The 20,839-nt window shown below is 51.3% G+C and overlaps 10 protein-coding genes across 10 annotated transcripts; 5 read left to right on the top strand and 5 right to left on the bottom strand.

The window, feature by feature from the left end:
- Positions 1 to 2: 2 nt before the first annotated feature.
- On the top strand, positions 3 to 1,782 carry TrAtP1_001069 (uncharacterized protein; the record flags this gene model as incomplete). The annotated part of the gene is made up of 2 exons (XM_014090992.2): positions 3 to 63; positions 341 to 1,782. The coding sequence occupies 2 exons, from the start codon at positions 3 to 5 to the stop codon at positions 1,780 to 1,782; spliced, it is 1,503 nt and encodes a 500-aa protein (XP_013946467.2).
- A 330-nt stretch (positions 1,783 to 2,112) lies between these two features.
- Positions 2,113 to 2,724, bottom strand: TrAtP1_001068 (uncharacterized protein; the record flags this gene model as incomplete). Its single annotated transcript, XM_066110843.1, has 1 exon — positions 2,113 to 2,724. One exon carries the CDS (start codon positions 2,722 to 2,724, stop codon positions 2,113 to 2,115), a length of 612 nt encoding a protein of 203 aa, XP_065966916.1.
- A 745-nt stretch (positions 2,725 to 3,469) lies between these two features.
- Positions 3,470 to 8,282, bottom strand: TrAtP1_001067 (uncharacterized protein; the record flags this gene model as incomplete). Its single annotated transcript, XM_014090991.2, has 3 exons — positions 3,470 to 4,833; positions 5,028 to 7,936; positions 7,993 to 8,282. 3 exons carry the CDS (start codon positions 8,280 to 8,282, stop codon positions 3,470 to 3,472), a joined length of 4,563 nt encoding a protein of 1,520 aa, XP_013946466.1.
- Positions 8,283 to 8,669: 387 nt separating this feature from the next.
- On the top strand, positions 8,670 to 11,170 carry TrAtP1_001066 (uncharacterized protein). Its single transcript, XM_066110842.1, has 3 exons — positions 8,670 to 9,023; positions 9,105 to 9,430; positions 9,489 to 11,170. The coding sequence occupies exons 1-3, from the start codon at positions 8,960 to 8,962 to the stop codon at positions 10,182 to 10,184; spliced, it is 1,086 nt and encodes a 361-aa protein (XP_065966915.1). The 5' UTR covers positions 8,670 to 8,959; the 3' UTR covers positions 10,185 to 11,170.
- Positions 10,199 to 10,815, bottom strand: TrAtP1_001065 (uncharacterized protein; the record flags this gene model as incomplete). Its single annotated transcript, XM_014090990.1, has 2 exons — positions 10,199 to 10,530; positions 10,602 to 10,815. The coding sequence occupies 2 exons, from the start codon at positions 10,813 to 10,815 to the stop codon at positions 10,199 to 10,201; spliced, it is 546 nt and encodes a 181-aa protein (XP_013946465.1).
- Positions 11,069 to 13,901, top strand: TrAtP1_001064 (uncharacterized protein). Its single transcript, XM_014090988.2, has 3 exons — positions 11,069 to 11,883; positions 11,973 to 12,051; positions 12,106 to 13,901. Exons 1-3 carry the CDS (start codon positions 11,617 to 11,619, stop codon positions 13,794 to 13,796), a joined length of 2,037 nt encoding a protein of 678 aa, XP_013946463.1. The 5' UTR covers positions 11,069 to 11,616; the 3' UTR covers positions 13,797 to 13,901.
- Positions 13,902 to 15,297, bottom strand: TrAtP1_001063 (uncharacterized protein). The gene is made up of 4 exons (XM_014090987.2): positions 15,062 to 15,297; positions 14,862 to 14,988; positions 14,441 to 14,749; positions 13,902 to 14,347 (listed from the first exon to the last, which is right to left on the bottom strand). Exons 1-4 carry the CDS (start codon positions 15,117 to 15,119, stop codon positions 14,233 to 14,235), a joined length of 609 nt encoding a protein of 202 aa, XP_013946462.1. The 5' UTR covers positions 15,120 to 15,297; the 3' UTR covers positions 13,902 to 14,232.
- A 93-nt stretch (positions 15,298 to 15,390) lies between these two features.
- Positions 15,391 to 16,275, top strand: TrAtP1_001062 (uncharacterized protein). The gene is made up of 2 exons (XM_014090986.2): positions 15,391 to 15,621; positions 15,677 to 16,275. The coding sequence occupies exons 1-2, from the start codon at positions 15,575 to 15,577 to the stop codon at positions 15,975 to 15,977; spliced, it is 348 nt and encodes a 115-aa protein (XP_013946461.1). The 5' UTR covers positions 15,391 to 15,574; the 3' UTR covers positions 15,978 to 16,275.
- A 569-nt stretch (positions 16,276 to 16,844) lies between these two features.
- Positions 16,845 to 17,826, top strand: TrAtP1_001061 (uncharacterized protein; the record flags this gene model as incomplete). The annotated part of the gene is made up of 4 exons (XM_014090985.2): positions 16,845 to 17,047; positions 17,193 to 17,289; positions 17,352 to 17,387; positions 17,488 to 17,826. 4 exons carry the CDS (start codon positions 16,845 to 16,847, stop codon positions 17,824 to 17,826), a joined length of 675 nt encoding a protein of 224 aa, XP_013946460.2.
- A 95-nt stretch (positions 17,827 to 17,921) lies between these two features.
- On the bottom strand, positions 17,922 to 20,718 carry TrAtP1_001060 (uncharacterized protein; the record flags this gene model as incomplete). Its single annotated transcript, XM_014090984.2, has 5 exons — positions 17,922 to 19,880; positions 19,944 to 20,011; positions 20,073 to 20,354; positions 20,440 to 20,455; positions 20,542 to 20,718. The coding sequence occupies 5 exons, from the start codon at positions 20,716 to 20,718 to the stop codon at positions 17,922 to 17,924; spliced, it is 2,502 nt and encodes an 833-aa protein (XP_013946459.1).
- Positions 20,719 to 20,839: the final 121 nt, after the last annotated feature.

Raw genomic sequence — 20,839 nt, 5'->3', positions numbered from 1 at the left:
ACATGGCGCACCCAATGGATTCACAGCAGTTTCGAGAGGCGGCCAAGGCGGCAATTGATGACAGTAAGTTTCTTTGCTTTTGTGGCGTTAATGCTTTTACATGTATCTCATTTTTTTGGTCTGTTTTGTGTAATGGGGTTTGCCTTCTCTGAGCCATCAAACGAGCCGCATTTCTGTAATTGGCATGACATTACTTGCAGATTTGTGGAATAGATGCTCTGCGTTGCGTCTCATCCTTTCACAAACAATGAGAAGTAATGTCTTTGCGACAGTTGTCACGGATATACACAATGAGGAAAACGACAAGTTAGCAAGAGACATCGAGCTAACATATCCGCAGTCGCCAAATACTACGACAACATCTCTGACCACCGAGTTGTCGCTGATGTCGAGCCTGGCTATCTGAGGCCGCTCCTCCCCGCCTCAGCACCTCTCGAGGGCGAATCATGGGACTCCATACAGGCGGATATCCAGTCCAAAATCTTGCCTGGCATCACTCACTGGCAGGCGCCCGGCTTCATGGCCTTCTTCCCCTGTTCAAGCAGCTACCCTGCTGCCATTGCGGAAATGTACTCCAACACCTTCAACGGCGCCCATTTCAACTGGATCTGCTCCCCTGCAGTTACCGAGCTGGAGACAATTGTGATGGACTGGCTGGCTCAGGCCCTGGGACTGCCTGAATGTTTCCTCAGCGGTGGCCCAACCCATGGCGGTGGTGTTCTGCATGGAAGTGCCAGCGAGGCCATTCTCACCGTCATGGTTGCTGCGAGAGACAAGTATATAAATGAGGCAACAGCTCATTTGCCTGAAGGCGAGGAGAAAGAGGAAGAGATGTGGAGGCTTCGCAGCAAGCTGGTTGCTCTGGGAAGCGAGGGCACTCACTCAAGCACCAAGAAGGCCGCGCAGGTTCTGGGCGTACGATTTGCCACGGTGCCGATATCAGAAAAGGAGGGCTTCACCATGACGGGCGAGGCTCTGGCCACGAAGCTTGACGAGCTCAAGGCCAAGGGACTCGAGCCATTCTACCTGACTGCCACCCTGGGGACGACAGACGTCTGCGCCGTCGACGACTTCGAGGGCATCTCCCGCACACTGGCACCGCGAGTCGGCAAGCCAGGCGAGATCTGGGTCCACGTCGACGCAGCCTACGCCGGAGCCGCGCTCCTCCTCGACGAAAACAAGCCCCTGGCCAAGCCCATTGCCAACTTCCACTCCTTCAACCTGAACCCGCACAAGTGGATGCTCACGACCTTTGACTGCTCCGCCGTCTGGGTCCGCCAGCGCGGCCACCTCATCAACGCCCTCAGCATCAAGCCGCACTACCTGCGCAACCAGTACAGCGACAACGAGCTCGTGACCGACTACCGCGACTGGCAGATCCCCCTAGGCCGCCGCTTCCGCTCCCTCAAGCTGTGGTTCGTCCTGCGCGCCTACGGCATCCGTGGCCTGCAAGCCCACATCCAGAGCGGCATCACGCTCGGCGAGTCCCTCGAGGCCAAGCTCGTTACCAGGCCGGACCTATTTATCATCTTCACAAAGGCACACTTTGGCCTCGTCACGTTCAGAGTCAGTGGAGATAGCGAGGAGAAGATCAACAGCCGCTCGCAGAAGCTGTACGATGCGATTAATGCCAGTGGTCAGTTTTACCTGACGAGCACGGTGGTCAAGGATCACTTTGCGATTAGAGTGTGCACGGGTGTGGCGACGGTGCGGGAGGAGACTATCCAGAAGCTGTTTGATTTGCTGGTTGAGACGACTGAGGGACAGTTGAAGCTGGAGTAGACCAAACGAAGACAATATCAGATCTAAGTTATACGGGTATATAAGGGCAAAATTACACACTGACATTTATATATATATGTTTGTATGTCTAGCAATTTTTATATGTATACTTGTATGCTCAGCTAGTTATGATTTTTCAAATATAGACACAAAGAAAGAAAGAAAGAAGAAAAAGAGATGGATAGATAAATCAGTACAATCCGCTTAGACAAATATGCATTTTCATTCATAGCGTTTTCATACAACCAACATTCATCATAAAGTCGTTACAATTCCCACATCATTCGTGTACCCATGATCATTCGTTTTTCCATAATTTCCTCAGTCTTTTCAATCGAAATATTCCTTCTTCTTTCTCTTAACCAGCGACCTCTCATGATTAAACAGCATCGTCGCCCCAATCAATCCAAGCACCAGCCCCGGCGTCCAGTCAAAGCCGGCACAGTCCTTTTCCTTTTGCAGTCTGTGAAGTCGGGCCTCAGGATCAGCGTGTGAAGGACGGAATTCGCGCGGCAAGACGCGCTCAAGATACCCCAGGCTGCTGCTACGGCCCTTTTTCTCAATGTCGTCCTTGTCAGGATTTCGGTCGGAGGAGCGATCACGGTCACGGTCACGGTCACGGTCATCGTCGCGACGGGAATCCCTCTTGCTAGAGCGGCGATCGCGAGAATGTCTCTCGTCTGTGTCTCCGCGGCGGCGATCGTCTAGGCCACGACGATAGCCGTTGCCATCATAGCTGCTCTCAGAGTTGTCATCGTGGCTGTCGTCATAGCTGTGAGGGATGTAGCCAGTCCTTCGCGTGCTCCTTCGCGCATCATAGCCGTCGCCACCGCTTCTGCTTCTTCTGTTGCTTCTGCTGCTTTGACTGTAGTTGCTTGATCCGTAGCTAGACCCGTGCTCGGGAAACATGCTGCTAGGATAATCTCGTCTTGAAGAAGGCATTGTGTGTGTATGTGATAGATGGGTTCACTTTGTAGATAGGTAGTCATCAAATGTTATAACAAAGACTTGATTCATTGTTGATTTTGGCACAGATTCATGGAGTAGGAAAGACAAGGACGCCAAGCTTTTTAAAAGCTTCCCAGTGCATATACCTTTTCAGCTTAGCAAAGATTTATAGATGCCCTTTGCCTCCTCCCTCTTCGCTTGATCGTATCCGGCCACGCGTCATAAGGGGCCACAAAGCAGATCGAGCAAATGACAAGAGTCCACTGAGATATGATGCTACCCTGGCAACCTGGCCTGGCTTGCAGAAACAGACACAGACATACAAAAACTTGGATCTGCGCGAGCAAGTATCCGGGAAAATGATGTCAGATGTGCCACGGCTCGATTCCCACTGGCTGCAGCCAACTGGGGAGCATCAGCGGACCAAGCGTTTAATCCCTGCATATCGCGATCGGTCCACCAGAATTCAGGTAACCAGCCAGTAAGGTCACTCCAGGCTTCTTCACTTTCGTCATAGCACCGGTTTGGCATCGCTCATCGAAGAATCGGCGATGTGGACATGGCAGAGATGAAATCTAGGGTCGTTCTTATGGCATGTTTCATGTATCACTAGGCAAGCTTCTCATTGAGAATCATTAGCCATTATCACACTACTGGCTCCCTTTTCTTCTAACGCCGCCGTCTAGCTTGCTAAAACAGAGAAATTAATATGCTTGCTTCTTGTCTAACCGCTTTATGTCTAGATGCTGGCTCGTCGAGGCGCTGTAGTTCTCCGCAGAGCCTTCTTCGCCTCAGTCTCTTCCATCATGGGCAACTTGTTCTCGTCTTTGAGCTGTTGGAAAAACTCTCGACCAAAGTTGTAGCCCATCTTGTAAATCTCGTCAAACTTGCCAAAGTCTAGTGTTCCATAGGCATCGACGGGTGGCCGCATGTAGATGCACCCTGGCATCGTCTTTGCTCGCTCCAAAGCATCTACACTCGAGACATATGCAAGCCTGCCTTGAATCTCTGCGAGCGTTGGTGGATTGGGATGCACTGAAAATGGGTTCCATCGATTGAAAAACGCCCACATACCGGACAATGAATCTCCATATGTCTGTGGTGTGTCATCATCAAGTGCTCCAACGTCAATCGCAAATATCATGTCAACTCCCAAGTCTTTCATGTGTAATACCGTCAAGTTGTCCACGTAGCCACCGTCCAACAGCATGCTACCTTCGTCACACAGAGGTGGCAACAAGCCGGCTAGCGACATTGAAGCGCGAATGTATCGCCACGCATATCCACTGGTATGAAATTCTGCTCGGCTCTTGCTGATGTTGGTGGTGTTGCAATAGAATTCGAGCCAAAAGTCTTCAATCTGCGTATTCCCAAAAGTCTTGAAAATGCCTCGATTGAACTCATGCCCAGTTGTATATGAAGCAGAGGGATATGTCAGGTCTAGAGCAAAGCGCCAGAGACTGGCCATGCGGCCAGCGAATTTCTTCGCAAATCCAAACATGGGGACAACGTCTGCATGGCGTGCATACAGGGCTCCGACAAATGATCCGATGGATGTGCCACCGACGATATCAATGGGAATGCCGGCTTCTTCCATCGCCCTGATGATACCAATCTGACTGATACCTCGTGCACCGCCACCGCCCAGAACGAGCCCAATGGATTTTCCGCACAGTCGGCGGGCTAGGCGATGAAAGTCTCCCTTGAATGGGGTGTCAGGCGCGTAATACTGGGTGTGGTGCACATTTCTTGACGTATACTTTTGGATCTCGGCTTGCAAAACCTGAACCCTTTCTTTGAGAGCTTGTCCAAGCTTCTTCGACGGAGGGTGGACGGGCATGGCGTCCGATCTGAATGCCATCTGGATGTGGTAATGACCACCATTAATCCACATGCGATTCCTCAGCCATGACCGAGTAAGTCCAGGGCGCGAGAATCGTTCAGTGTGGAGCAGAACCAAAGTCTTTCGCGCAGTTGACTTCATTCCCAACATGAAGCGTTCGTACTCTCCAATAGCCGGCGAGCCTTCTGCAAGGCCAACTAGTAGAATACTGTCGGCTTGGGTAATGCAAGTTTGTGTCCATGGCGAGTTAACGCTAGTGTCTATTATAATCATTCATGTTAGCTTGTGGTGCAATACAGCTTGGTTATGACAGTAAATGAATGAATAAGTTATGCGATCAGGAAAAAATTAGAGTTAACATAGCCATCAACGACGATGTCTTCGGTGTAAAAAGTTTGTCATCATAAAGCAAGAGTGTTCAAATCAAAGAAGAGAATGAAAAATAGATGCTTACCTGCCACATACACCACCAACCCATACTTCTCTTCCAAGTCAGCGAGGTATTGAGATAGCTTGAGTTTGCCCATCTTATTGAATGCATGCTTGCCTAGATGATTTAGGATAGCAGACTGGTTCAACGAAGTTGCGCCATTCTGGGGTCCGACCTGGGAAAGCGCATTCATAAGGCGGTGCCCAAACTCGATCACAGGGACGCCCGAGGTGACTGGCAGAATAGCCACAGTCCGAAGATTCAACGTGGACTTTCGCTGGTTGTTTACAGCACCCGAGCCGGCCTCCTTTCCAATGTATTTGGTAGAATCATCCACCGCTGCTCTCATTCTGGAGGCAATGATTTTGGATATCTTGATGGTAATGTTGGGATGCTCTTGGGCGAGACTGTTGAAAAGGGTGCGAGGAAACTTCACAAGCTCCGTGTCTCGAATGGCATGCAAAGTTCCAGAGCGTGCAGTCTCAGTAAGAACCTCAAGCTCACCGATACTTTCGCCCTGTCCAAATTCAGCTCGCGCCGACACTCCACCATCCTGTCTATCTTCCACCAAGCGAAGACGGCCATTAAGCACAATGTATATGGCGTCGCTCTCATCGCTGTCATGGAATATCACCTGACCAGCGTTGACTTGAACCCATTCAAGAGCAAAGTCAATGTGTAGAATTAGACGAGGCAAGATGTGAGTAAGCCTCTTGGCCATTGTCAATAGAATGATTGGATATTTGTCCACTATCCTCTCCAGAGAAGCTCGAGGAAGGAACCCAACATACACATCTGTCTTGGCTACTACATCAATGAACGACCTGTAAGAAGAGACGCTCCCGATGTAGCCGGCTATGCCTCCAGGCTTGACGAGGGCAACGCTTCGGCGGCGAGTCTGGCCTCGAGCTGAAGCAAACGGCGTACCACTATTGGACCTCTTGGAAGAAGAGCTCTCAAATAAATGATCTGAATGAAGCGAGTCTGAGCTAAAAGAGGCCAACCCCGATTTCTGAAAAATGTTTTGAGGGCCCTCAGTTATGGTGGTCCCAATGTCTAGAAATCCATCCACGACGTAGTATAGACCAGGGCTTCGCTCGCCTTGCTCGACGAGCACCGATCCCTTGGGGAAAAAGACAATTTCAACTTCATCCATCATCTCATGAGCCAATGCATGCGCATTTGGTGGAATATGGCTGGCTAGTCCATTTGAAGTCAGAGATTCGGTTTCTCCATCCATGGATCCATCATATGGTCCGATGAAGCCAAATGCGTTGTTCGTGGACATGGTCTTGGCACGTCGTTGATCCATGGAAATCAATCTCGGAGATCCTTCTATAGACATGGAGTCGACATCACGAGAAGATGTCCCACCAGCGTCCAAGCCAAGGGACTTAAAGACGCACTCAAGGATGGATGCCCTGAACAGATTGTCTTCATCAACCGAGTCACGATCCATTGAGATGCGAGCATGTCGTTCAGAATCAAAAGGATTAAACGTCTTTTGAGTTAGTGGACTGAAGACAGCGCTTTCCTCTGCACCAAGATTCGTCGGCGACCGTAGAGGGTGTGCTGGGTTTGGGACTCTGTTCAGCGCCCGAGTGAGCTGTGCACCTGCCAGCAGATCTCCAGGGTTAAGGCCGCGGGCTGATCGTGGATTGCGCGCAGGAGCTGTACCATTGAACGTAGATGATGTAGATCGGTTTTTGGCGATAGCCTGCATAACTGTCTCTGTTCTTACAGCTGCACTCGACCGTCGACGCCTGGTAGCTGCGGAGTTGTGCAACGCAATCCCCTTTGTCCCTTGGTCTTCACCGATACGCTCTCGCTCAACGCTAAATTTCTCTTTTAGTCTATTGAGCGCATCTCCACGAAGTATATTGGGAAGCTGGCACGTGGTAAATTTGACCATGTCCTTCTCGGTTTGCAGCACTTCAGCAGTCAAGCCAAGATAGTTGAACGCCTGTGCGAGCGTCACCCTTTGAAATCGGGAGAGAATCACGTGAACGATATGCGCCGTCGCTTTGGGATATATCTTGATCAACCTCCTAAAGGCACTCGCAGGAATGATTGCAATAGTCGTGTCAACCGTGGCTCTGGCTATGATATCGGGGTGTGCCGAGCTCGACATTAGCCTTTTTAGAGACCCTGGCCGTTCCTTGCTGGGCTGAAAAGCAACGGGAGGCTCTAGCGATATAGGGGGGATCTTTGAGGCGCTCTCTTCACCTGACAATAGACCGCCGTCCTCGTATCTGACTCCTGGACGGTCCACGTTGGGATCAAGATGAGGAGTACTGGGCATCGATGTTGGGCCATGAGAAGGCTGTCGGCTAGACTCTTGCAGAGGATTTGGTCTACTGGGATGCCGACCACCACTCGCTCCAAGCGGAGACTCCTCGTCATGTGTTGTCAATCTCACATCCTCTGTGAACAAAGACATGATGGAAAAAAGGGATGACATCGGCGCTCCATTGCGAACCTCAGTCAAGAGCTGGTACTTTTGCTGGCCTGGCAGAATATCTTCATCATCGGAAGAATTCAAGAGGTCGTCTGTAGACCCGCTCCTAACAGGTGCTCGAGGGTTTCTGCCCGACTTAACAAAAATCTCAACTTGACCATCGACAACAATGCAGAAGCCTTTTTCCTCTTCCAGATTCATTGTTTCTCCGGCAATAAGCTTTCTAGTCTGCATGCTTCGAGTCAATTCATGAAACACGGATCGTTCGAGATAGCCGAAGATCTTGATTGCGCTCAGGAATTCGTCAAGGTAGTTGGCTAAACCGGACTTGATGCCGCCCTCGTGGGTATCGGGGAATAAGTCGATTTCAGGCTCCTTACGCTGAGGTTCGGGAGGCAGCCTTGAGTACATATTCAAGATGCGATACCTGACGACCCAGCTACCCGCCGACACGATAGCGACAACGATGAGCATGCTAGTGAAGCTGTGAGTCTTGGGTGGCTCTGCAAAACCAAGGGATTGGCAGCATACAGCGTAGTAGCATTCATAGTCACTGTCCAACTCGTAGAGAAGAGATTGTACAGGAAACTTGGCAAGGTAATGGTTACCGTCCGAATGATCAAGTACAGGACGGTAGAGGTGAAGTTGATCATGCTCAAGAGAAGCCACCCAATGAGCCCGAGCCAGCCAGAGGAGGGCTGAGCAGCTTCAATAGTCGCACCGCTCATGGTGAGCGAGCTTGAGGGCGACTCCATGGCCTGAGAGACGCTCTGGGAGAGGCTCCCAGCCAACCGAGCAGCATTTGACAAGTCAGATGCCATGGTTGGAGAAGATGCTGCACGTTGTCGCCCAGCATCATGCAGTGGCGACAAAACACAGCTGCTGAGAGCGAGGGTGCCGAGGCGGCAAAGCTTAAGGGGGGAAGGCCGAGCTTAAAAAGACGTGAGGAAAAAAAAGAGGAAAAAAGTAGGAGCTTGTGATCAAATTTCAAGCATGTGGTTTTGACCTCCAAGCTTAGCTTTTTGGGCCGATATTCTGCCGGCGTGAGCACCCCCACCATCCCACCTTTTTTTCGTCATAGGCTAGACAAAAATCGAAGGATAGACGATAATAGCAGAGCGCTTGTGAGTAAATGGGAGTTGACATGGGGGATAAAAATTTATATAAAGGTATATAAGGAGAGATGTATAATTATTTCGAGCTGTAAGGGCTTATTATGAAGATCTTTTCCCCAATTTTGTTGTTCTAAGTGCTGCTTTCTGCTCGTCAACATCGAAGATCACATGACTCTAATCGAGCTCATTAGCAATTAAGCTTCTAGAAGCGCATCTGCTCGTAGAAATACATAGAAATGGTTTGCAGAGGGCAGCAGAGCTAGAGAGAAGCACCGGCATTTCTTCTCCTCCCTATCAACCGGGTCTCTCTTACTCCTGAATAGAGGGTCCAGCCTCCAGACTGACCATGCCACATTGATCCTGTGAGAGAAAATCTTGCCCAGATGCCCTTTGCGCAGCTTGTACTCGGGAGTCCCGGCGCGGGAAAGAGCACTTATTGCGATGGCAGTACGTTTGAAAGCCCTGCGATTCGATTTTCAAAATAACGTTCTTCAGAGACATTAACATGAAGCTTCTGAACCTTCTTAGTGCACCAGTTCATGGGCGCCATTGGGCGTGCATGCTCCGTTGTGAACCTCGATCCTGCCAACGACCATACGAACTATCCTTGCGCTCTCGACATTCGCGACCTGGTCAAGCTAGAAGATATTATGCGCGAAGATCGCTTAGGGCCGAACGGTGGTATCCTGTATGCTCTCGAAGAGCTTGAGAATAACTACGAGTGGCTAGAAGAAGGACTGAAAGAGCTTGGAGAAGACTACATCTTATTCGACTGCCCCGGTCAAGTTGAGCTCTATACACACCACAACTCATTAAGAAACGTCTTCTATAAGCTTAGCAAGATTGGATTCAGAGTCAGTTTACCTTGCGAAGGGCAATAAGACTCGAGGTTCGCTAACTATGGCTGTATAGTTTGTCTGTGTACATCTCTCCGATTGCTTCTGCCTCACTCAGCCTTCTCTATACGTATCCAACGTCCTTCTCTCGCTCAGAGCCATGATCCAGATGGACATGCCGCATGTCAATGTGCTTTCTAAAATTGACAAGATAGCATCATATGATGAACTCCCTTTCAACCTAGAGTATTATACCGATGTCGACGACTTGACGCATCTTACTCCGTACCTCGAAGTGGAATCTCCAGGAATGCGGAACGAAAAGTTTGGTCGACTGCACGAAGCGATAGCAAACATGATTGAGAGCTATGGCCTCGTGAGATACGAGGTGCTGGCGGTTGAGAATAAAAAGAGCATGATGTATCTGCTCCGCGTGATTGACCGCGCAGGAGGTTATGTATTTGGAGGCGCGGAGGGTGCCAACGACACAGTTTGGTCTGTCGCTATGAGAAATGAAACTTCCATGATGGACGTTCAGGATATCCAGGAGCGATGGATCGACCACAAAGACGAGTATGATCGTCTTGAGCGAGAAGCCGAGGAAGAAGAGCAGAGGAGGGTACAAGAGGAGCACGGTATGGATGTCGACGAGCCCCAACCAGCTGCACCTCCCCCTCCGGCCGCATCCGAAGGCGAGATAGACCCAGACTTTGGCGATATGACCGTACCAAAGGACAGTGGAGTCCGGGTATTTAGAAAGAATCAATCATAATTCTTCGTCCCCCATCAGCTGCCATCTTCCATATCCTCATCGCTCATAACATTGTCTACATCTAGCACAGCGTCGTCTTTCGTGCCCAGTATATCCGTAGAGAGCGAAGATTGTGGGTGACCGCTGGCTTCTGCCTTGGCTGCTAGGATGAGTTTTCTCGCTCGGGCCACCGCGACCTCTTCGATTTTGCGAATGGTGCCGCTAACACGAACGACACGGAAAATGCAGGGCCGCCCATCCTTGACGGGGACACGATCCATAAACGTCAATGCCGACCACAAGAGTTGATAATGTGCCCTGTTGCATCTCAGAATGAAGGTCGAAGTCGCCAAGGACAGATATTTGACTATTGCGTGCATGGGTTAGCGTTGCATCCGGAGATGTCAGCTAGATGCTGACCCCAAACCACAAACTCACCCGAAAGATTGCCCTCGAGAGCGCCCGCGCCATAGTCGCCGTACAGCAACGACACCTCTGCCCTAATGGCCCTGACCAGCGCCTGCGGAGTCAGCTTCTCAACGGTCGGCTGGTGCTGGGCAACCAAGCCTGGCACGCGAGCCTTGGATATCCTGGCGGCATCGGGCGGATAGACGAGGTTGACGAGGAGATAGCGCTCCTTGATGCGCACCATTGCGAGGCAGAACGGCCAGGCAAAGGACCGTCTGAGCAGATCGGACGAGATGCCGCTCGATCAATGGGAAAAGATTCGGGCTGCGAGCAAATGCCGGACCCAGTCCAAGAGGGCGAGGATCAGCGGCTGGCAGTCGAGAGATTCTCTCACGGTTGCAGATTCCACAAGAGATTGACGCCGAAAAATAGTCCATGGCGCCAATTCGGGTCTCGGGGTATTGATGGGTGGAGATCCCGGCGCATGCAGCTGTGTGGCCAGCGCCGCGAAGAAGCTTATCAGAGCGCTAAAAATCGCGCTGCTGCAGCGGGCTTGGGGGGGAGGCTTGGGGGGGGCTGGTTAGGTGCTGCACCCGTAAAAACCTCCGCAGTGCTACATGCCCGTTTCTGCATGACCTCACAGGCGTTTATACGGCAGACAAGCTTCAACAGTGCCTACATATAAGGATGGACCATACCGTATTCGTTCACCCAGAGGACCGGACGCTACTTGTACCATAGCTTTGTATTAGTTGGAAAATAAACGCCTCGGGACAGACTTTGTTCTAGATCCGGGCTGCTCCCAACATTGATTGCGTGCTGCCCAACTTGAACCTACAACCCACATGTAGCTAAGGATACGGAGTAGATCAGAACAGTTTTCAGCTTCATCTCATGGTGCCGTTGATCAAAGCCTTGGAGTGAGCGATTGAGGGAGATTATTCTTGAAACTGTTCAATTCCGATTGGATACGAAATCTAAAAGACACTCGCAACATCTTTCTTCAGCCGTCGTCTCCATTGAACCTCCAGCTTCATCCGCCACCATGGACGGCCCATTCAATGCCGCAGTCCTCATCGTCTCAACCACGGCCGCCAAGGATCCGTCAGCCGATGCCTCAGCAACCGTCCTGCGAGAGGTGCTGATGCAAGATGGCGGCGGCCGGTGGGACGTTGTCGATGAGCGCATTGTATCGGACAATGTCTTTGACATACAGAGGAACATCATGCTCTGGGCAGACGGCCCCAACGCAGTCAATCTCATTATAACGACCGGCGGCACCGGATTCTCAGTGGCAGATGTGACGCCAGAGGTGAGTGCACATGAAAGCAACCCTTACACCATGAGATATGTAAGCATCATGCTAATAGTAAACGGTGGTCTCTTTGTCCCTCTGAATAGGCTGTCGCTCCAATGATACACAAGTCTGCCCCGGGCTTGATCCACGCCATGCTTTCTGCATCCCTATCAGTTACGCCATGTAAGTCCATATATCGAGATTTTTCATTACTTTATGGCTAAAGAATTATACAAGTTGCCATGATGTCTCGCCCCACGGCAGGGGTAAGAAATAAGACTCTCATTGTCACCTTGCCCGGCTCACCCAAAGGTGCAAAAGAGAACCTTCAAGCCATCATCAAGACGCTCCCACATGCCTGTCTCCAAGCGGGAGGCGCAAACTCCAGAGCTCTGCATGCCGGTGGCGTCAAAAAGCTTGAGGCCGACGCTGGGATTGATCGCTCCCCAGCTCAGGCCTCAACTTCATCGCATCAACACCATCATGGGCACTCCCACGGTCACGGCCACGGCCACGGCCCTGGGCACTCTCATGGCCATGGAAGCCTCCAGAGATTCACGACGCCAAGCTCAGCCAACTCATCCCATTTGTCCAATGATTTCAGCCAAGGCCCCACGCGCCGATACCGCGAGTCCCCTTATCCCATGCTATCCGTAGACGACGCCCTTGCTCTAGTATTGGAGCACTCGCCGGAACCCCACACGGAATTGGTCAAGGTCGATGAGAACATTGTTGGAATGGTGCTGGCTGATGATATCAAGGCCAAAGAGAATGTCCCGGCTTTCCGAGCCAGTATCGTGGATGGGTATGCCGTCGTCGTTCCCAAAGATGGCAGCGTAAAGGGCGCCTTCCCCGTCACTGGTGTGTCCCACGCCGCTCCAGGAGAGATACCGCCTTTGAATGAGGGCGAGATTGCTAGGATAACGACAGGAGCTCCGCTGCCGCCGGGGGCCAATGCTGTCATCATGGTAGAAGACACCACTCTGAAGACCATGACTGAGGACGGCAAAGAGGAGAAGGATGTTGAGATCCAAGCCGACGGAGTTACGGATGGCGCCAATGTCCGTGAAATCGGAAGTGACATTGCACAAGGCAGCGTGATTCTCAAAAAGGGAGAACAGATATCCGCAGTGGGCGGAGAAATCGGCCTTCTCGCCGCCGTCGGCGTGGCAGAAGCCCAGGTATATAGGCGGCCCGTCGTGGGAGTGCTCTCCACCGGCGACGAGATTGTTGACTACCACCGGCCAGGAGGCTTGAAACTAGGCGAGGTCCGTGATACTAATCGCATCACGCTCATCTCCGCCGCCAAGGAATGGGGATTCCCAGTCATCGACCTCGGCATCGCCAGCGATAAGCCCGGCTCTTTGGAGGAAACTCTGAGAGCTGGCCTCAGAGAAGCCGACGTGCTCATCACAACGGGAGGCGTCTCCATGGGAGAACTCGACCTCCTGAAACCAACTCTTGAGCGCTCTCTGGGCGGGACGATTCACTTTGGTCGGGTGGCCATGAAGCCTGGCAAACCAACTACCTTTGCCACCATCCCCGTCAAAGACAACGCAGGACAGCGCGTCTCCAAGGCCGTCTTCTCCCTCCCCGGCAATCCCGCCTCCGCACTGGTCACATTCCACCTCTTCGTCCTGCCGTCTCTGCATAAACAGTCTGGCGTCTCGCCCGTTGGCCTGCCCAGAGTCCCAGTGACGCTAGCACATGAATTCCATGTAGATGCCCGGCCAGAATTCCATCGCGTCGTCGTGACCATTGGGCAGGATGGCCTTCTGACGGCGAGCAGCACTGGAGGACAGCGCAGCTCCAAAGTAGGTAGCCTAAGATCTGCCAATGCGCTGCTCTGCTTGCCTGGCGGAGGTGGGAAGCTGGAAAAGGGCTCAAAGGTTAATGCTTTGTTGATGAACGCTGTGCGTGGTGGATAACGGATGATTCAACAGTCGACTGTACATAGTAGTATCCACAACTGATAGGACCCAATAATGGGGAAGAGGAGGAAAAGGGTGAGAATGGGAGGCAAATAGGAGGCAAATAATTAAGCTCTTTTGATCTTTGAACATTCATAGCTCTTAAAAGAAGATGCCCAGATTCAAGCATCCGCAGCTGTCTTTAGTGTACACGGGGTGCTAGTCATACAGCTTCAAATAACAAAACAAAAATATGCACATCGTCTACAGCCCAGTCTTCCAAACGCCCAACCAAAAATTATCGGCGCAATGCATATATATCAAATTCCTGCTCTTTTGATTCGATCGTGGAGTGATTCGATCGTGGAGAAAATAGAGAGAGTTGCACAGGGAGAGATGGGCTGTGCTATAGTGTTGAGGATTATTTGGTCATTTCTCTCTCTTGTATAGTTACTTAAGTGGGCTTGACGCCAAACGCAGGAGCCTTTTCTGACACCAAGAGGCCGACGATCAGACCGAAAAGTCCCAGGACAGAGCTGAAAATCTCAATGACCAGAATCTTAACGAACCTATAAAACAATCAGTATTAAAAATTGAACGTAAGGTTGTCTAGTAGACAGGCATGGGAAGAGAAGGAAAGGGACAAGGGGGATAGTGCATACAATGAGCCATCTGCCGCATCAGCAAGCGCAGCTCCACTGCCGTTGATGCCGACCGCAACACCACAGACGAGATTGCACGCGCCGACGGTCAAGCCAGCCCAGAACAAGGCAAAACCGGTAAAGTAAGAGTCGGCAGAGTAGAGTTCAGCGCCGTGGACGGCCTCGACCTTGGAGGAGAAGACAATGGCCATGATGACGCCGTAGATGGCGACGACCTCGCAGAAGATGATGGAGATCAAGTTCTTTGTTCGGATTCGAGGAGCCTTGACGCCGGCGCCGAGGATGGAGGACCCGGTGATGAAGATACCCCTGTGTGGAAATACGATGTTAGTTGACTGTGCCTTCATATGCTATTGTCCCCTGCGGCATAGCTGCGTAATGTTGTTTTGAACCACCGCTATCCTTGAATCGATTCACTCACCATGCGGCACCGACGACAGAGAGGCCGATGCACAGGGAAATTCCCAAACTAGCCCATGCGTATGGCGATATCGATTCGAGAAAGGCTCCGACGTTGAAGGACTCGCCGCTGCCGGTAAAGAGCATGTCTGTGATGGTTCCCTGGGGTCAGCCTTGGCAGTCCAGTCGCAATCGACTGCATGTCCGGATTTCAACACGTACAAAGTCCCACCACGACCAGAAACGCCCAGATGCCGCCTACTCCATACGTATAACTCATGATGTCCGTGAGGCTGCTGCCGCTGCTGCTGTTGTTGAGTAGATGGCGAGAACGGGTTGCTGCCGTTTAGTTGCAAGCTTGGCTGAAGCTCTTCGGAGCACTGAGGCGCGACAGAGGCCGATGTCACATGACAGATGCGCTGAGTCATACAGTGCCAGCAGCTCCCCAGAGCCGTTGCTTCAGCGCCCCACAGCAGGCTGCGTTGAAATCGGAGGCCACTTTATAGCTCCAGGCGCTGCAGCCTATGGCATTAGTCACCTTGCGCTAGGCTGAACCGCCTTCAACACCGTCTGTCAGCCGCTTGCTGGTCCGGACCTGGACCAAACATCATCCAACGCCGCCACGACTATCGGCTACCCTCAACTTCCAGCCTGTCGCTTGAGCAACGCCAACTCTCTTTTACGCCCATTCCCGACGGCTCGAGTACCACATACACTCATTACCTACCAATCACAATGGCGAGCGGCGCGCAGTCATTCTATGAGCTCTACCGTAGGAGCAGGTAATGGCCAATCTGCTGTGGGGAGCCATGGCTTGTTACTAACCGAGGTTTGCAGTATCGGGCTCGCCTTGACTGATACGCTGGATGACCTGATCAGCGAGGAGCGCATTCACCCGCAGTTGGCGATGAAGATCTTGAGCAACTTTGACCAGGCTATTACCGAGGCTCTTCAAAAGAACGTCAAGAGCCGGCTTCAGTTCAAGGGAAGCCTGGATACATATCGATTCTGCGACGAAGTCTGGACTTTCCTGATCAAGAACGTGACCTTCAAGATGGACAATGGCAATGTCTCTGTTCAAGCCGACAAGGTCAAGATTGTCAGCTGCAATGCCAAGAGACCCGGCGAGGGACAATAAAGCGCGAATCAACGTGGCAGAGGAACAGATTGTATAAAAACACCAAAGAGAGGATGGCGAGATGGGCTCAATTAATCACGCACGGATGGCGACAGGACCGCCAGTAATGTGTGAAATGGCGTTTTAAGGTTTTATAGTTGGGATACACGGATAATGGGAAATTGCTTGGTTTTACATATAACGATTTGCAACTACTGGGAAATTTGGCTCTTCTAACGAACCGCGATATGAATTAGACAATACAGATAATTATTTGCTTCAAAGATGACAATGTGGAAACGTGATGTGTCGAATCCCTGGCTCTCGGCATTTGCCTGCAGCCCCTAGGAGCACAAGAGCCGGCATCTTCTGTGGTGTCACAGCAGAGCCGCGCCACTGTGGCGGTGACAGTCAAAAGCGGCCAGAATAAACGGCACAAGATGGGAGGTTCTTTTTTTTTTTTTTTCTTGAGGCATGTACAACATCACAACAAAAATGCATTCAAATTGAAAAGACAAGCACGTATAGATTAATCGTCACTACCTAGGTATGTTGAAATAAATGGAGATGGTTGTGACATGCTCCGCGCACTCACCTCTGATACAGCATCCGTCCCGCTTATTTTGTCCACTGCTCGCCTATGACAACGCAGACGCAGGCTCACTAAAACATCCAAGTTCCACTGTCCCTGTCTGGCCTTAAACAGTCAATGCCAAATGCTTCAGCTGTCATTACCGGCCTGGCGATAGATGCGTCCTTGAGGATTGCCATTTTCCAATCCTCACTCACACGCCTCAGAAAATCTATTTTGAACACACAAAAATCTTCTTTATTCAAATCACATAAGCGCGCCCCCACATAACACTTCGTATCTACGTAACCCTTCGCATGGACGCACGCAAACGGCGGACCAAACCGCCGACCTCTCCGGCATCCCAGCACCATCACGACTCCTCCCGCGCCGACAAGGGCGCTTCTCCCACTGCCGGCAAGATGGACGTTGAAGAGCCTCTCTCATGGCGGAAGCATTGGATGTTCTTCGCGGTGGCGAGCGGTGCTTGTGCGGCGTTTAACGGCGTGTTTGCAAAGCTGTATGTGATTCCATTTCGTTATTCAGGCTGTCGTTTTGGGATGTATGCCTGTACGTGCATGTATATGTTCATTTCGTCATGAACCCATCTGCCAGAGCAATGAGTGTTTAATCCAGTAATATACTGACTTGAATTACTACTTCAGGACCACCACGCAACTCACCACAAGCTTATCAAACGCCATCGCCCATGGCCTTGGAATCGCAGCTCACGAGAAGATTGTCGAAGTCGTTGTCCGCGCTGTAAGTCCCCTAAATCATCAACAACTTCAAAATACACCTCACGCTAACTTGCCATCATCTAGATCTTCTTCATTCTCAACCTCGTCTTCAATGGCATTGTAAGTTGTTTACAACCCATCTCAATTCATATCTCGCATCTCATAATATCGCACACCTCATCACGTCTATGAAAGTCATGTATACCTAACAAAACACCAGATGTGGTCCCTCTTCACCACCGCCCTCAAACGCGGCAAGTCTGCTACTCAAGTCTCCATTATGAACACCTCCACCAACTTCCTCGTCACCGCCTTCACCGGCCTACTCATCTTCTCCGAGTCTCTTCCCCCCATGTGGTGGGCCGGCGCCTCACTGCTTGTAGCTGGGAGCGTCATCGCTGGCCGAAAGGACGAGGGTGAGGGTACCAAAGATGCTGCGGCCGGCGATTCTTCTGAACCAGTACCTGCAGGTAGTAGTCTTGAGCTAGATGGAGATGTTGTTGCTGGAGAAAGATATCGGGATGAAGATGTCCCTGACTTGGGCGAGCTACGTACTTGAGTCGTATGAAGCGCTGCTTGATTCAATAATGATAGCATAGCATTCTTACGTCGCTGTATATACAAATTAAAAATCGCTCTCATTTATGATTCCGTCTATCTTCTTTCCAACTCAACGCCCTCATCAACGCCCTCCTCATCCCCGTCCAGGATGTTCCCTCTCCTCCCACGCGCCCGTTCATCATCAAATTGCCCACTGAGCCTTACATGGCCCCGTGAAACAGTCGACACCGAATTAGAAACCCAGAATCCTACTCTGCGAAGCGCGCTCCATAAATGTTCCTGTCCTTCTACGACGTGTTGGTCGTCCTTCGGATTCTCCGCCGCTTCTACTTTGAACTGGTACTTTAGACAATCTTTCACAGTGACGAGGCCGGAAAGCTTTCCATGATATTCAATCAGAATGACACGAGGTCCAATCTTTTGGAATAACTCCATGACAGTCTCCAGAGGCAAGCGAGGGTGGGCCGTCACGGGTGTGGCGTCAATATACCGGCTAAAGTCAAGGGGCGATGAGGCCGCAGTGTCTGCGCGGAAAGCGGGCGTGACGGGAGTGATCGCAGGCGCCTGAGCCGGATGCGGTGAGAAGAAGCATTTTGCATCTTGAGAAACAGGCCGTTCACGCCTTGCGCGATCGATGGCGTAGCGCAGCTCGGTCCTACCAATGTAGCCAACCAGCGTCTTGGAGGTGCTATCCAACACGATGGGGAACCCCTGATATTTGTCCTCGGCCAGCAGCTCTTCGACGTCAGCAATTGTCAGTCCATTAACGGACAGCGACACGACAGAGCTTCGCATGACCTGCGAGACGGGAACGCCATAATTGTGATCTTCCTTGCTATCAATAAATGGAAACCCGTTGAACCAAATCATGCGATCAGCAATACCGCCCTTGCCAAACATCTCGCTGACGAGCTTGGTGACGCCGACAACAATCATTGTTGGGAGAATATATGTGAGTGCTCCAGTAAGCTCAAACATGATGACGACGACAGTCAGAGTGAGATGCATAATGCCGCTCAATGCTGCCGCTGCTCCGAGGAAAGCGTACGTGCCAGGTGTGATGCATGGTTCATCTGGCTTGCAGGCAGAAAAGAAGACGCTGGTTGGGTTTGCCTCATAAATGGCTTGGACGATAATGCCAACGGTACGTCCGAACGAGGCACCAATGGCCATGGAAGGAACAAAAATTCCTGCGGGCACCTTGCAACCATACGAAATAATGACTAAGAAAACTCTCAGTACCGTTGCGAGGATCAGTGACACGAGATTCCACGCTCTCTTATCTTTGTCGCAAAGCCCGTGGTAGTTTTCGGCTCCTTCGCATTCAAGAAAAAGAATCTCCATGCTCTCCGTCATGTCGATCTTGAGAAAAGCGTTCGGATAGGCGATGATGGCAGTCCCCGCCGCAAGAAGTGTCGCCTCCAAGATGGCATATTTTGTCAAGTACTTTTTGCGGAAAGCCTGTGCTCGCAGATTCCACTTAATCACAAAGGCACCATACAGCCCGCCAAAGATTCCTATTATGATGTAAAAGACGACCTCGAAAAAGTGCCAGTCTCGGTCATATTTGACTTGGAACATGACCAGCTGGCCCGTTCGAAAAGGGTTCATGGCAGAGAGCACCGCTGTGGCGACCAGTGCACAAAAATAGCTCCGCCACATTGTCTTGAGCGGAAAGTAGCTCGACATCTCTTCGAGTGAAAAAAGTACACCGCCGATAGGGCTACCAAAGGCGACTGCGACACCAGCGGCGGCACAGGCGCTGAGAATCTCGCGAGTCTTGGACGCATTACTCCTGTACTTGTTAAACAGCCTTGAAATAACATTGCCGGTGCAGACGGCATAGTGAACACTGGGCCCTTCCTTTCCAACCGACAGGCCGGAGGCAATGGCCAGTGGCAGGCATATGGACTTGATCAACAGGGTCCAAAATCCAAGAAACCCCTTCATCACAAAGCCGGCAATGATGCATTTGATCTCCGATATGCCAGATCCAGCTGCATATGGAGCATACGACTTGACCAACGTTGCAGATACCCAAGCGAAAGTTGTCTAGCAGCGAGTCAGAAAGCCTTGTTCAGCAGAGCTACTGCTCAGAATCAGCAGATTACTTACCGCAAAGATGAAGTAGATAAAGTAGTTGAGAGGGCCAAAGCCTGTCCATCGATGCCACGCTTCACAGCCTACGAGAATAGTCAGTTTGTATTCCAACATCAGTAGGGACGCAAAAAAAGAAATAATCACCATTATCCTCTCCCCAGCAACAAAATTTCTCGTTGAGATAAAACCCCGTCGTGCAGTGGCCAGTCTTGATATCTGATAGCCACTCCGTCACAATATTCAAAAACGCCGCGTTGAGCCCAATGGCGGCTCCGATAATGGTAACAACGATCCATCCCTGCGCAGCATCGTAGGATTCCCAAAGACGATATCTCCAGCCGGGCTGCCCGAGCCTGTATACTCCTGCTGTGCGTGTCCTGTGAGCTTGACGCCGAGCTTGTTCCCTCGCAGCATCTTGTACCCAATCTGTCGAAGCCCTAGAATCAGTCTCGTTTGGTTTTTACGGATATGGTGGGTCGGACGTAGAATCCAAGATCGCATTCGCTCTCACCTATAGTTGTAAAGTCCTAGATACCACAGCCGTCAGCGCTGAAGTCTAAAGAGTGCCACGCATAGATGTACATGTCACCGTCACATGCGCTCTCTTGCTCACCTCATATCTCTTGATTTCGGCAATCTCCTCTTCAATCTGGCCCTCCCTTGGTGCGTTGCCGGCAGAAGCTTCGCCCTGTTCTGCATTGGACACGGCAAAAGACAGTCGAGAGCTGATGGACGGTCGTCGCGAGAGCGCCGGGCTGGGAGCGCCGAAGGCTGCTGTGTGTGAATTCATGGCTCCGGGCCGCGGATCATGGCGATCGGTTGGCCAGTAGCGCAATCGCTAGTGCCTTGCGGTGTAATTCGATGCGATATGGTGCGACTGCGACTGCGGCGGCGTTTAGCTGGCTATTTCT

Source organism: Trichoderma atroviride, chromosome 1, assembly GCF_020647795.1.
Source record: "Trichoderma atroviride chromosome 1, complete sequence".
Taxonomy (NCBI): Eukaryota; Fungi; Ascomycota; class Sordariomycetes; order Hypocreales; family Hypocreaceae; genus Trichoderma; species Trichoderma atroviride.
This window is presented reverse-complemented; position numbering and strand designations above follow the sequence as displayed.

Bases quoted from the DNA above. Each gene is read 5' to 3' on its own strand.
- TrAtP1_001064 (XM_014090988.2), top strand. From the start codon at position 11,617: ATGGACGGCCCATTCAATGCCGCAGTCCTCATCGTCTCAACCACGGCC. The intron at 11,884-11,972 runs GTGAGTGCACAT...CCCTCTGAATAG, and splicing joins TGGCAGATGTGACGCCAGAG to GCTGTCGCTCCAATGATACA. The intron at 12,052-12,105 runs GTAAGTCCATAT...GAATTATACAAG, and splicing joins ATCCCTATCAGTTACGCCAT to TTGCCATGATGTCTCGCCCC.
- TrAtP1_001066 (XM_066110842.1), top strand. From the start codon at position 8,960: ATGCCCTTTGCGCAGCTTGTACTCGGGAGTCCCGGCGCGGGAAAGAGC. The intron at 9,024-9,104 runs GTACGTTTGAAA...GAACCTTCTTAG, and splicing joins GAGCACTTATTGCGATGGCA to TGCACCAGTTCATGGGCGCC. The intron at 9,431-9,488 runs GTCAGTTTACCT...ATGGCTGTATAG, and splicing joins TTAGCAAGATTGGATTCAGA to TTTGTCTGTGTACATCTCTC.
- TrAtP1_001063 (XM_014090987.2), bottom strand. From the start codon at position 15,119: ATGAGTTATACGTATGGAGTAGGCGGCATCTGGGCGTTTCTGGTCGTG. The intron at 14,989-15,061 runs GTACGTGTTGAA...GAACCATCACAG, and splicing joins TCTGGTCGTGGTGGGACTTT to ACATGCTCTTTACCGGCAGC. The intron at 14,750-14,861 runs GTGAGTGAATCG...ATTTCCACACAG, and splicing joins TCTGTCGTCGGTGCCGCATG to GGGTATCTTCATCACCGGGT.
- TrAtP1_001062 (XM_014090986.2), top strand. From the start codon at position 15,575: ATGGCGAGCGGCGCGCAGTCATTCTATGAGCTCTACCGTAGGAGCAG. The intron at 15,622-15,676 runs GTAATGGCCAAT...CGAGGTTTGCAG, and splicing joins GAGCTCTACCGTAGGAGCAG to TATCGGGCTCGCCTTGACTG.